General features: G+C 43.2%; 1 protein-coding gene across 1 annotated transcript in view; it reads right to left on the bottom strand.

The window, feature by feature from the left end:
• epha10 (EPH receptor A10) overlaps nucleotides 1-14753 on the bottom strand; it is a 188851-nt gene that overhangs the window by 20697 nt on the left and 153401 nt on the right. The window contains exons 7-9 of the mRNA XM_030063450.1: nucleotides 13291-13603; nucleotides 11799-11907; nucleotides 744-799 (exon numbers count right to left, since the gene is read on the bottom strand). Of these exons, the coding sequence (XP_029919310.1) occupies nucleotides 744-799; nucleotides 11799-11907; nucleotides 13291-13603 (478 nt within the window). The remainder of the gene's footprint in view (nucleotides 1-743; nucleotides 800-11798; nucleotides 11908-13290; nucleotides 13604-14753) is intronic.

Raw genomic sequence — 14753 nt, 5'->3', positions numbered from 1 at the left:
CCTCCTTGCTGTTTCTCTCCTCCCCCCCCGCCCCGCTTGCTTCTTTATCTCCCCCTCCTCCTGATTTCAATCTCTCTCCATCAAATTCTGCCCCACACACCATCTAATGGAGTGTGTCAGTGAGCTCTGAGTTGGCTAAGCATGCACTCAGAATTAAGAATTAATGCAGCGGCACTACTTAATGCCTCGCAAGTAATCTCCATCGCATATGTGTACACATACCAACGCGCGCAACCGCGCAGGCGCTCGCGCGGCGGGGAAAATAACCTTATTGACAGATTCGTCCTCACACGCCGCGAGAATCTCTGTGTTAACAAGTCATTTAGTCTCGGCTTCAGTGTGAAAATCTTGCGAGTTGAGAAAAAAATCTGACAGCAGAATGAGATAATCCCACTTGTTTGCAGTGCAGTTTCACTTGTTTCAGGATTTTTCTTGAATATGTTAAAAGAAGGCAGAATAAGGGGGATCAGGCCACTGACATTTGATTCAAGAAAATTCTGCAAACAGGTTGCTTCACACTGAGGACAAGTGAGCGTATCTCATCACTCCGGCAGATTTTTTTTCCACACGATTTAAGGAGAGCAAAAATTTTGAGGCTGACTATGAGACTTGTTAAAATTGAAGTCTTTGCAGTGCAGCCTCAAAGAGTATGAAAATAAATGCACACACGCACGCACACACACACACACACACGCCCACGCATCTCAGCTATGACGGAGCGTTGTTTTGCCGCTATCACTTACATTGGAAGTAGAGTTCCTCGTCTCCCTCTTGAGAGGCTTTGCTGTACCCGCACTGTCTACAAAGAGAAACAGAGACAGGCATCAGACAGTGTTTTATCCTCGTCTGCAGACACAAACAAATACAAGCATCAGACGCTGTTTATCTTCCACCATAATAGATTATATGGAATATGCAATAACTCTGTGAGATGAAAACCAGCAAAGGGAAAAAGTATTGATACTGAGGGATGGAGTGGATACAGAGAGGCATTCAGACAGACCCCTGATGTGATGCCGCTGATGAGCAACAGCGAGATCTGAAGCTGAATAACTCGGCGAGCAGTTCCATATCAACCCAGTGATAGGCATAGAATGGACACGCTACTGTTGTTTCAACCTGATGGACTTTCTATGGAGGAGATGTGGGGAAATCACAAAAAAATGGGTGCGTGCACACACATAAGGACATGCATCCACATGGGTAGATGTGAGAGACCGTGCTTTACACACACACACAAAAACACAGAAAAGTGTGCACACAGTCTTATCTCTCATCTCGCATCACCACAGGGGGTCTAAAGAGGAAAGGGATGTCTATGATCTGACTGCTGATGGCTTTTGAGCTTAGAGAAAAACTCAAACTTGGCTCTTTACTCACTCTCTCACACAACCACACAGACACAAACACACACACTGTAAGTGACAGATTAATAAGTGATGAACAGACATTCTGGTTGGCTGCCACCGTGCTGACTGGAATTAGAGACTGGGATGAAAAAACAGGACAGAGTGATACAAATAAGGGAGCCAAACGAGTTAGTCGGGATGGTAAAATCTGCCCTCTAAGAGCTTGGCAGGTCAACGGAGGTTTTTCTAAGATCCAAAGTGAGCCAGTGGAAAATACACTATCCCAAAAGAGTTCCTTGAAGAAGCCCACACAAGCTGGCAGATCATGGAAATACAGGGTCATGAACCTCCTTGAGTTCCTCCATGAATGCAAACTGACAGACTCCAAAAAAAAAAAAAAAAAAAAAAAAAAAAAATCTGCTCTTTTTCGCGTTTTGGAGGACTCGGTGATTTACAGAGATGACTGTCTGCCCAAATGTGTGAGTGTATGCACGCACGTGTTTATGTCTGTGTGTTTTCAAAAGAGTGTTCAAGCACCACTGACCTCTTCAACCCTGCCGGTCCCATCAGTGAGTTAATTACAAAGGGCATGTTGCTTTGTTCAAACCTGCAGAACTTGGTTTTAAATTCCAGTGGAGATCCAGTGGAGATTGCTAAAGATACCAAATAGGTCCTGCTGAATAACAGAATAATGTGTATAAAATGATACACAAGACATCTAGATATTTTGTTTTAGTCCAGTCATTTAATGAAAAAACCTAGGACAAATTGCAAGAGAAAAAACTCAACTGATTTTGGATCCTCAGTTTGTCCTGAGTGAGGGGAAAAAAAGTCCCAAGAAATCCCATTGGTGGAAAGTTTTGAAAATCACCTATTTATGACCACATATTACCAAAAAACACTGTTTTTAACACACAGGTGAAAGGGGTTCAAAATTTTACTTTCAGATATCACTATAAAAATTCATAAGTTGATTACACACACAAAGACAAGAAAAAAAAGTCTATTACAAGTTCTTTGAATTATTCTGTTTACACATGCATATCACACATTATCTGATTTGATATGCGCTAATAAGGAATATAAGGAATAAATGCCAGAGCAGATATTTAAACAGTGAATTAAAAGGTCACTATATATATAGTAACCTTTTAATTCAAGGTTATTATATATATAGTATATATATCAAAACTTTCCACCAATGGGATTCCTTGGGACTTTTTTCCCTCACACAGGACAAACTGAGGATACAAAATCAGTTGAGTTTGCTTCTCTTGCAATTTGTCCTAGGTTGACCCCAATTTTGGCCTAAAATTACTGGACTTTTTAGGGTAATGAAGTAGCCATTAAACGATGGTGTCTTGGGCTTGAATATTTCACTCAGCATGAGTGTGATGTAGCTTCAGTGAAGCGTTGCAACCAACATACACAGAAGATACATATGTGATAATATTGTATGATACAAAAATAAATGTTTTTACTAACTTTGAGGCAACTTAAGTCGAAATGTAAGAGGGGAATCAGAGTTTAAGAGGCGGAGACAGATATTCTGTTTGGCCAGCACCATGTTTACATGGATTACATTGCTAAGGAGCTTCAAACACACTCACATAGTAAATATTAAGGAAAGTATTAAGGAGAAATGGCAGGGAGGTGGACTGTCTGTCTGTGTGTGTGTGTGTGTGTGTGTGTGTGTGTGTGTGTGTGTGTAAGATGGAGAAATAGACTTTACACTTATTCGAGTCTCTTCAAATGTGAGGTTGACTGATCTTATGTCTACATGCATGTGTATTCAGTGTGCAAGAGTGTGCACTTGTGTGCTCGACTGCAATGTAATATCTGCTCAGAGAGCCGTGTCTTAATGTGTGTGTCAGGACACATCAGCACTTCGCGCAGAAGTGGCGCACCGCTGAGAGCGAGTTCACACAGAGCCTGACACGATCACATTGTGTGTTAGAAGTGTACGCGTACATATGCGCCGACGTTCGCGTTCATGTGTGCTCGTGCTCACATCTTCATGCGTATGAATATGTGAATGTGTGCATGCGACCGCTTGGACGTGTGTGCTTGTGCACAGTGTGCCTGCACTCGTGTGTGTGTTTGTGTTTGTGGGGATGTGATTGAGGGTGAGGCTGCCACATCCCCAGCCTTGTGTAGCAGCAGGGTCTGAGACAAGGTCAGGACCCTGTCTGTCAAAACACACCAGCAGACACATGCAGCACAGATCCTGAGGGCATGGGATACCAGACAGGAAAGGAGAGACTAAAGAGAATAAAAAGATAAGGGAGCAAGGCAGAAGGATAGAAAAGTAACAAAGGAAACAAGAGGGAAGGGAAGACTAGGACGAGGGAAGATGCAGAAAGGCGGGTGAAGAAGCAAAGAAATACTGACACAAGAGAGAAAGGAGGGGAAAGGAGAAACAGGATGAGGGAACAAGTGGGAAAGGACATATGGAACTCGAGGGGGAGTGGGAGAACGGGAGCAAAGAGGGCACGTGGCAAGGCAGCGGGGGTGCAGCAGGGGAGAAATTGTTGGGGAAAAAAATGTAAGGAAGTATCACAGAGAGAGGCCGTGATTGTGACCTGTCTTTCCAATGTCATTTCAGCAGCGTGAACTGTCAGATCTGATTCAGATCAGGTGTTACTGACATGTCCACACATGACGCTTGTATGCAAGCTCTGTGGTCCGGCATGAGATCAGACGTGTTTTTCCTCGTATGATTTCAGCACCAGAACTCCTAACAGCTGGCAGTTGTTGAGGAGAACTCAGCACAGGCATACGCTTCATGCAAAAATCATAATCTGCAGCGCTCGAATGGTCCCCTGCAGACGGAAATACAGTCCCGGGGATGCAGCCAGCACTGGTGGCAAATCCTCACCTCAAAGGTCTTGTTTTTTTTTCTCTTCTACACTCCATGCTTTGTTTTCCTCCACTGATCCTTGATTGCAACGCATGAGGAATGTGGAAGCTACCAAGAGGCAATGCCATTTGGGTCGTGTTAAACAATGTGGTTTACAATATCCCGACCGTGGCCAGTTTTATGTACATGCCCAACAGAGATCCAATAGGAATACAAGCCGGATCACCTTAGAATGTGGATTTTGATATCAAATGTCAGTGCAACCAATATCTTATCTGACAGTATACAGTTAATGTCAGCCAGCGTGATCGGATGTGCCAGGTCATATTGAAAAGACAGCTGTAACCATGGCCAGAGAGAGAGGCAGAGAAAAAGGGTAAAAAAAAAAAAAAAAAGAAAGAGGTAAAGTGGGAAGGAGTCAAAAAGGTATGGGAAGAAAGAGAAATAGTGAGCTATGATCCATGCAGAACAAGGGGGAAGAAAGAAAGGCAATAAGGGAAAGGAAGTAGAAGATGCAGGGACCAGGGGCAGGAGAAGGGGGTAATGAAATGACACTGGCATTACAACAGCAGGCAAGGGGCTGATTCAGAAGGGGAACAACAGATTTCGGGAGAAAGGAAGTGGTAAGGGAAGAAGGAAACAAGGGAACGGGAGAGCAACAACACAGAGGAGAAAAGGAGTGAGGAATAAAGGGAATATTTGGCAGAGGCAAAGTCCTGCGGCTTGATTCCTTTTCTGTCACTTCTTTTGAAATGTCAGATGTAGAAAAAAAAAAAATCCAGATGCAAAGAGCTTCTTTTTGGAGGGTGGCTTCTTACTGGGCATAAATTCAACAGTAATACAGTCCCTATCACATTTTTAAGTTCAATTCATATCACTGCAGACTTCACAGCATAGTTCTGGGGATATTAATGGAATTGGGCCAAACGGCTTGACAAAAAAAAGGGGGGAAAAAAGGAGGGGATTGCTTTGGCTTATTATCTGTCTCTTGGTCTGACAAAGGGTATGGAAGAAAACGAACCAGAGTGGGTGGGAGGAGATGGCAGGGCAACTGGAAGGAAATGAAAAGGGGATGAGGAGGTGGGGGGAGGGCAGGGAGGAGTGGACAGGCAGTGCAGACATGCCAGTGTACCTGGGCATCAGCTGTGTGAAGGGAGGAAGAGGAGAGAGAAGAGGAGGAGGAGGAGGAAGAGTGGAGAAGGAGGTCGAAAGCAGCACCACGTTAGCAGGAGTTACATTGGAGGAGCTCGAGCAGAGGCTGCTGGGAAAAACAGGGAGGGGGAGGGGGAGTGCCAGTGTCAATCCTCGCTCCTCACTGCTTTAACAGATGGTCTGTCAACACAAGTTTTGTTAAGATGGACTCCTTTGAATCAAATCTCATCAAGGGTGTAGCACCTTTCTATGTTTGAAACAACCACATAACAACATAATTTGTTAAACATTCCTTACCAAAAACTGTTTTCTTGTTATGCTAATAAACATGGAGTACTCTTCACAAATTTGAAATGTTGCACAAGTTACCAAAAAAATCTATTTCAGAGGAGCCAGTTGGCTATGGAAAGACTATAAGCAGAAAAATTAACCCCTCAATTACTGAGGCTTCGTGGATTCAGAATTTGGCAAACAAATGCGATGATGGATGCCACAACAAGAATTTTTTCTGCCAAATTCTGCCACCATCAGCTCAGCCTCATCCAACTTGCAGGCGCTGCCATTACAAATGCCTCAAATCAGCTTTAATTAATGTTAATTTTCAAGTCCAACCTCATAAGTACGGTCCATTGACTACTGAGTTCAGGGAACAGCTTTATACTGTAAAAACAAAAAGGAATGGAGGGCATTTGAGTGAGGCTCTTTCAGTGCCTACTCCTCCTTATCCACATCTAATTCTCCCCTAAAATAAAACATAGTTATGGAGATAATGTGAGTAATAGGCGAGAGATAGGAATAGCATCCAAGCTGACATGTGAGGGCTGTGAGGGTGAGGAGAAGCTGAGAAGAAGTAGGGCAGTAGAGACTTATGTGGGACACAACTCAGGCAAAATGAGACAATTTCATCATGCTACTTTAACTTCGGTGCATTAGAAGTTTTGTCTATTAGTGTGCTTCCCTAAGTTTTACTATTTGATTTAAAACACTGACACATTTGTATTCCCTTCATCACCATGGGCTGCTCCTTAAAAATCTACCCATGCAGAGCGTAGGGCACAGGGGTGATCCCTGCTGATTGGTACACAGGGCCGTGTTCCCCCTTGGGGCATATGAACGACTCCATTCCGAAATGAGATATGCAGCATTTGAAAATATTAACATCCACTCTGAAGAAATGATTGTGTGCAGGAAATTAAAGGCCACGATGGTCTCAGGTTAAAGTTAGGAATGACCTAATCTGAGAAACCCAGAAGCTCTTGAGACAAGTTGCAAGAACGTTGCAGGACGTTGCAGGACAAGCTTTTGAGCGCAACAGATAGTGGATCTGTGCCCTAAATTCATGAAGCAAATGGAAGGTCTTAACCTCTTGCTATTGTGGCAGCTAAGAGTCACCAAGAACAAATTACATAAACATGGGCAGGAGGATTTTGGGACGTTTCCATAAAGCGCTGGTGATGAGTCTTGCAACTACAACTTTGGCAACATGGCTGATGTTGAACGGTCCCATTCGAAAGCATATGTATAGTCTGGTTTAATGTCCTCCTCCATTCCTAAAAGCACATTGTGTCTCTGGCTCACAGCGTTACAACCAAAGCAACAAAATCAATATGCTCTTATTGGTTTGGAGGTGTTCTTGACTTTTTTAGATGGAGAAAAAGCTATTTTAGCCTGCAACAGCCACACTCTGATTTTATTACCATTGTTCACCTCACGAAACACATTCTGGGCACTGCTGGGTTCAAACTGGAAGAGGGGCGGCAGCGACAAGTGTTTACAAAAATATGTAGCAGGTGATCGAATCAACCATCTATCTATCATTAAGTAACTAACTCTCGGTGTCAGCCATGCCCGTAGCTCCTTTTTATTGGTGTCCAATACTACTTTGGTTGGAACATGGCTAGATGATTTTGCAATTTAAAAGAAAATGAACCTATGAAATCAGGTTAGGTTTAGAGTCTTGATGCCAACCACTGCAAAGTTTCACCAGTGCAAGCTGCTTGGGTTCCTGCGTAGAAGCAGCACACAGTGCACATGCTGAGGCTGAAGATACTCACATCGTCAATCATGAGTTTTCATTGTAAGTTTTATTTTACAATGTCAGGGTCCTCAGATCTTTTATAATAACTTTTTTTTTTTTTTTTTTTCCTCTGGACAGAATTTCAAACAGCAGTGTGTTTCCAAAATGGGTACATCACACCTTGGGATATAAACTTTCACATGTAAAATGGAGAATGTCTTGAGAGCGCCTGGCTGAGGGGGGCTTTCTAATATATGGAGGCACTGATCTGTACCAGACACACAGTGAACTACACCGCCTTGCTCAGGACCTTTCCTGTTGGCCTATGCATCTCTTCCCCTCTCTCAAATTTTTTATTTCCCTCCAATCCCTCGTTCTTGTCACTGCTCTGTCAAGAGTCAATGGCCCAATGAAATTACCCTCCGTTTTCATTCCCACTCCTTCTTTTCTTATTGCTCCCCTCTGCATCTCCCGCTCCTGGGAACTTGTCAGTCACTCAGTCACTCTCCCACTCACTTACTAGACACACACACACACACACACAAGCACACACACTGGTGTGGCCAGTGGAGAGTAAACAATCCCTGTGCTGACCAGTCAAGCCTGGGCTTCCTGGAGAATGTTGGGGCAATGCCCCGTAACTCTGGCTCTATCAAACTCTGTCAGGCACCGATGGGCTCTGTGTCCATCTTTCTGTGTGTGTGTGTGTGTGTGTGTGTGTGTGTGTGGAAGGGGAGGGTGGATGGGGTGTCAAACAGAGAAGTGCTCCCTTTTTTGCTCCCATCAATTCATTTTTCTCAAAATTCCCCAATTTTCATTCCCCATGTTTGTTCCATCTCTGTATTGATCTGCATAATATCTGCATAATGTATTTGTGTCCTAGTAATGTGTCTATGACTCTAAATGAGGACTTCGGCATAGAGACAGAGCTGAGGGAGACAGAGAGAGAGAGAGAGAGAGAGAGAGAAAGAGAGAGGGAGAGAGAGAGAGAGCTACATAGAGAGAATACGATGAGGTTGTAGCGCTGAAGAACCTTGGGGCAGAACCAATCCAGCAGACACGCACACAATTTACAGCTGCTTGATCTGATACAAACATCGCATTCAAGTGACCTGAGAAATAATGTCAGATGCTTTGATGAAGTGGGGTTTCAGGGCTGTGCAAAGCATCCATGTGCATGTCCATGAATGCGAATGTGTGCTCCTCTGAGCGCGAGTGTATGCGCGTCCGTGCCTTTTCCTGTGTGTACTAGGATTTATTTGCATGTGTCTATGGCAGCGGGCAGATCAGTGTAATTGAGGCCCTGTGGCCATAGCAAGAGGCTGGGTGTCTATTTGCAAACATGAGAGCATGGTAATTGAAGCATCAAGCCGTCCCCCCTCTTTGTCTCAATGCAATACATGAAGAGCAAGTTAATGGTCCAGTAGAGACGAACAATGGAGACCACTCACAATGAATGCAATGATAGAAATAAAAGAGGCAAAGATAAGCGTTATTATTCAATACCAGGCTATCCACAGGGGGATGATCCTGTCTTCCCTGAATATGAGCGTGCGCGCCGTGAGTGTAAGCAAATGTTTTGCATGCACAACAGCATTTTGTACTCGTATTTTCTACTATTGTACTGGTGCGCTCAAGTGACCATGGGTGTGTACAGATGAGTGAGTTTGTGTGTATATTTAAACATGTGCATCCTTGTGTATACAGTACCTCTGTGAGTGTTTGATTGACAGCACCAGTCTGCATTGTGCTGGTGGATACACATTTATACACCTGGCTGACTCCATCTGGTTGATTCTTTACCTATCTACCATGTCTCACATTAAAGGGATAGTGCAGATGTTTTTACGAAAGGTGTTACGACTTGCTGGCTATTACTGCTATCAATGCATGGACATTAAGTACAGAGGCAATCTCTGTGGTCGGAGTTGTGTCCAAAATGTCTGACCGAGCAGATAGCTAAATGGATGAGTTTGTCCATATGACTTTGTTTCTATCTGGAGATCCATTGGGAAGCTTCTTGAAAGAAAAAATGCCATCCCACAGGCCAAATGTTAGCACGTTGGCTGCTATTTATTTAGGTACACACTCACTCAGCTAATTAGCAACAACTCCGAGAGTTGCTGGAAGTGGTTGGAACGGGAAGCAGAAACACTCTCTCCCTTTATCTGCTCAGCTGAATAAAACATGTAGGATATGTGGCATGATACACTTGATGTGATAAAATCCTCTTGTGATGACACAGAATAATAATATTGAGCTGACACAAGGGATATATCACAGTGGGTGGGTGGCTGATTGATTGTTGAATTGGATTTGAATTTTAGTTGAGGAGTGTCATGTATTTCAAAGGCTCTGATTTACAAGAAAGTTCTCAAAGACTGAAAAAAAAAAAACTGGAAAAACAAAGGCTTTGTAGTCTAAAAAACCTTAAGAAAGGAGTGAGTGCATATTTTTCTCTGTCCATCAGTTTTCACTGATAATTCACATCAAAAGAAAAACCTTTTCATGGGTCCATTTTGGATCTCTTCTAATAAGTATTTGGCTTAAAGTAATAATCTGCAACTTTTTCATAGATATAAACACTTATTTCCCTACTCTCTATCCCCAGTTGATACTATACAATAGTGATTCACCCAGCAGCCAGTACATTAAAGTTTTTATATTTGCTGATTTAAACATCTTTGAGTGAGAAAAACCCTCAGCTGCAATGGAAGTGATTTTACATTTACATTTTACATTTCCAAAAGCAGCAGAAGTTAATTGAAAAACAGACAAAGATAAGAGCAGTATCTACAGAGACAAAAACATCAGACACCGAGAGGGAAAAGGAAACAAATTACTGACTCAGAGGAAGGCAGAAGTGCTAAAAAGGAAATTGACAGCCCACCTGCATTCCCTCACCATGTAAGATTTCACCGTTGTTTATTGGTTGCAGTCTATATTGAGTGTCTTCATTATTGTGTGAACAGCACTGTAAGTGGCTGCTGTCTCTTGTTAATGTAATGGTATTATTGGCTATGCATTTGCTTGCAGCAGTGAAGATATGCAGCGGTAATGGAATTAAACAGCTATCACATCATTCTGCAAAACATATTTTTTATACTCATATAGTCTTTGTAAATATGCCAGCTCTTATGCACCAGCTGAAATTTTTATGTCTTATATTTGGTAATCACTTCCCTAGTCTCAGTAGAAAAGCCCATGCTTGTTTATTTGGATGTCTGGAAACCAGTAATGATAAAAAATACAGGGATCTTGCAGCGTGTAAATTCCTTATCCCTAAAACTAAACCTTACCACATCAAAAATGCATTGTTCATACCTCTAATTTTATGTGGGTATATTCTTAGATTGTATTCCACATTTACTATTCATGTATTACAGTTTTACCTTCAAATTCGCACCAAAGAGCTGAGGTTTTTTTTTGGGAGGCTGCCCCTTCAAACACTGTGAGGAATAAGAAAATAAAGTTTCTGACTGTGATTGCTGCATTCCTAGAAGTCTCTCCCCGCCGCTTCAAACCTCACTCACTTCAAAGCATCCTGCTCAGAGAAAAAAAAAGACAGTCTAGAATTGTCCATTTCCTAAATAAGCCTGTAGGCAGTGTGCTGGAAAATGTGGGCACATCCGTGGCTGCAGAAGGCCAATGAGGTTGCCTACCTGAGGTAACCGGCGGCTGCTTGGCTGGAACGGTGAACTCTTTCCTGCCACAGTCCTCTCACTAATCTTTCCCGGTTATCTTTGGATGCTCAACAGCAATATTCGTAACACAATGACTAAAGATGAAATGCCTAGTCTTTAAGAAAGAAGAGGCAAAAAGAAAGGTCTTGACCCTGTGTAAGTGCAGCGCTGGACTAATGTTGTGGTAAAACAAGCATTATATTCATACAGGGTCAGCTGCTATGCTTCACTGCTTTACCTCGCTCTCCTCTCATCACTGCCTGACTGCGCTGTTTTATAAAACTAATTAGATGGCAAAGGACTGTGAACTGCTCATGCTCCTTAGGAAAAAAAAAAAAAAAAAAAGATCAAAAAAAGGTTTTGACCCGGGCGATGTTTCCCTTTCGACTCAGACAGCTCCATTATCAAGCTTGCCTCTTAGTGCTGCGTGTCAGAGGATGTTGAGTTTAGCTGGCTCGTCGTGCCCTTTCAGCCTTATTTGCTTATTGTCACTCTACTGTACATGTCTTTCACAGAGAGAGCGCTCCCAAGTATTGGATTACTGTAATCTGCATTATAATGGAGAAGCGTGCGACAGTTTGAATGGGTTCATGATGGAGTGCATATTTGTCTGTGTATGTTTGTCAAATGTACTCAAAAAAGGGAGACAGGAGGAGAAAATGATGAAATGAGCCATAATATGTATGCTGTTTTGCGTTTGGGTTTGTGTGTGTGTGTATGTGTGTGTGTGTGTGTACCTCCTCCAGATGAGCAGGCCCACTCCCATGGACAGCAGCATGATGAGAGCAGCCACAGACACGACGACGATGATCACCACTGGACTCTGTTCACTGGAGGCCAGCGCCACTGTAAACAACAGAACACACCCAGCTGCACGTTACAGGGATCACACACCAGACAGAAAAAGTCAGAAAAGAACCACAAATCATAAAAAAACATAAAAAAAAACATATTTCTTCAAATACATATATACATTAGCATGGGAAACGAGGGGACAATGAGACTGGATGATGTTATCTGATTGGCTGGAGGGTGTCTGTTAAAACTGTATACATACACGCACTGTATAAACACCTCATGCATGGTTCCTATCAACAGTTTAATCTATCATCCTATATCAATAGTCACTAATCTATTCAGCTCTGTTCTGATGATGCGACTCATGACTAAATTCATGCTAAGAAATATCCCAAAACATCGCTTTGAACACTGCCAGTGTGTTTGAGCGTAGACCATGAATGCTCACACTGGGGTTGGCCACTACGATGTAGCTACGGCGACACTACGGCATATGTGCCTATTTAATCCATTTAGGAAAATCCACACTGTCTACAATATGGCTAATGTTGAGCAGATGAATCTGCTAGCAGCGTCTCTGATGCTAGGCTAGGTTCCAGATATAGCCCGTGCGAAATGTAAACAGAGCATTTTTATCTTCAGAGTACAATTCCTAAATTAATCAGTCCTCCTCTCTCTTTTTTTTTTTTTTTGTTTTTTAATTATTAGCAAGTGCCCATGGTATAAGCATGATAATGCACTCCAAAGTGTCCCAATGGGGAATTCATGCGCTTGGTGGGGGTGAATGCTTCATGTCGTTCTTCGCCTCCACCTTGTCTATTAATTCCCCATATCTGGAAACCTCATCATGCATTATTGCTTAGATAATGAGGTGGGGGTCTTCAGATTAAATTTGTGAGCTTGTGAGGGAATGTTTATTGTGTCAAAACGATGAACTAATTGGGAAAACAAGTATGTGATCAAAACTCTCCTAACTAATAATAATAAAATAAGATCAGTCAAGACACAAGACTGTGTTTTCATAGCTCTCAGCTGTGTTGAACTGTATGAGCGATGTGAAGCAGGTCACTGCTGCAGGAGTTTGCATGTTCAATAAAGCCAATAAAGGTTAAAAACAAGATTAAAAAATTACAGATTCATTATAATTTTATGATGCACACACAGAGATTCAATCAGGCTTGGAAGTGACACAGGGGACACAATATCAACTTGCACAAAAGAGGAACCATTTCACAGCTTACTGTAAAAATCCTGAAGCTTCACACATACCCAGACACAGATACGTCTCACTCTCTCTTTCTCTCTCACTCTAGCAGAATGTCTCTTTGTGTGCCTTTCCCTCCCAGGCTGCCTGGTGGCGCCGGGGAGAGAGGAGCGAAGAGACGGGGGGAGAAAGCCAGGAGGAGAAGGAGGCGCAAAACGGCTACTCACACTCGCCAAGTGTCTGCAGCTCCAGGGGGGCACTGTACGCGCCGTAATCGATGGACGGCGAAGAGGAAGAGGACGAGGAGGAGGAGGAGGAGGACGAGGAAGAGGAGGAAGAAGAGGCAGAGGAGGTCGAGGAGGAAGAAGAGGAGGACGAAGAGGAGGAGGAGGAGAGAGGGGAGGAGGAGAGGGATGAGGAGGGGGCCGGTGTGGAGAAGGGACGGATGAGGAAGACATATGTGGTGCCAGGTTTGAGGTTGTTGACACTGATCCGGGTGGCGGCGGTCTTCACAGTGGAATACCTCTGATCCTTTTGCTCCTGTGGGGAGAGAGAGAGAGAGAGGGAGAGAGAGAGAGAGAGAGAGAGAGAGAGAGGAGGAGTGAGACGTGTAGGTGGAATGTATTTGAGAAATGCTCTGTTCCACAGCGCAGTTTTGTAATGCTGGAAAAGTGCGAGACGGCTTTGTATTCAAATCAAGCGCTCTGGTAATGTTTACATGCAACGCCAGAGTGGATCGGAGAGGGATGAAAAACTTGAGAACGTTTTAGACAGTCGGACATTTTTGCCAAAGGTTGAGGACAAATGAACAACAAACTCTTTCCATGCAAGTTGAGCCGAAAAAGCAGCGATGCATATTTTGGAAAACAAAATACTTACAAACTTAGACAAGTCTGGCAAAAAAAAAAAAGAAAAGAAAACATAAAAAAAAGAGCTCTGTGGTAATAATCACATGAATCTATTCACAGGAAAGTATTTAAATAAATTGTAAAGAAAAAAAAAAAGAAGAAAAACCAGGTCAAGTCTGTTTTTCTCTGTGAGAGTGAGTCACACCTCGCGCAGGTGGGTACAATGGGGGCAGTAAATAGGTGACGCACATTAGCATAATTACTCGGCTTGTTCCCTGATATGCTTGTTTTTCCTTCCCCGCTGCAATCCGTCTCACATCTTTCCCTTGTTTCAACAAACGCTCCTCATATGTATGCGTGTCACGCCTCTGCATGTCAATAGGATCACTCCAGAAGATTGGCATGTGTGGAAGGCTGCGATTCTGAGGCTGAGCATGTAAAACTGCCTCCATGATAAACCCGACTTACGGGCCAGCGTATAGAAAGAGGTCACCGCTTTACAGCTTTGTAAAGTGTGTGTGGAGTGTGTGTATGTGTACACACCCCTGCCTGCATGTGGCAATGAGGATTTTAAGCTGCATGTGTGATATTTAATGCTTCCTCGTGTATGTGCATCGCATGTAGAGGGAATAAAGAAAACCAAGCCCGAGAAAGGGTCAGAGAGAGAGAGAGAGAGAGACAGAGAGAGAGACAGAGAGAGAAAGAGAGAGAGAGAGAGAGAAATTAGAAGAGCAAAAAAGATTGACAGAGAGAGAGTGACAGCTGTAATGAGTGACTCCTGTGGAGAGAGCTAATATGTGACAGAGAGAAGAGCAGGGAGATGAAGAGGAGGATGGAGAGGA

This window comes from Myripristis murdjan, chromosome 11, assembly GCF_902150065.1.
Source record: "Myripristis murdjan chromosome 11, fMyrMur1.1, whole genome shotgun sequence".
Classification (NCBI taxonomy): Eukaryota; Metazoa; Chordata; class Actinopteri; order Holocentriformes; family Holocentridae; genus Myripristis; species Myripristis murdjan.
Note: the sequence above shows the minus strand (reverse complement) of the source record. Positions and strands in the feature narration are given on the sequence as shown.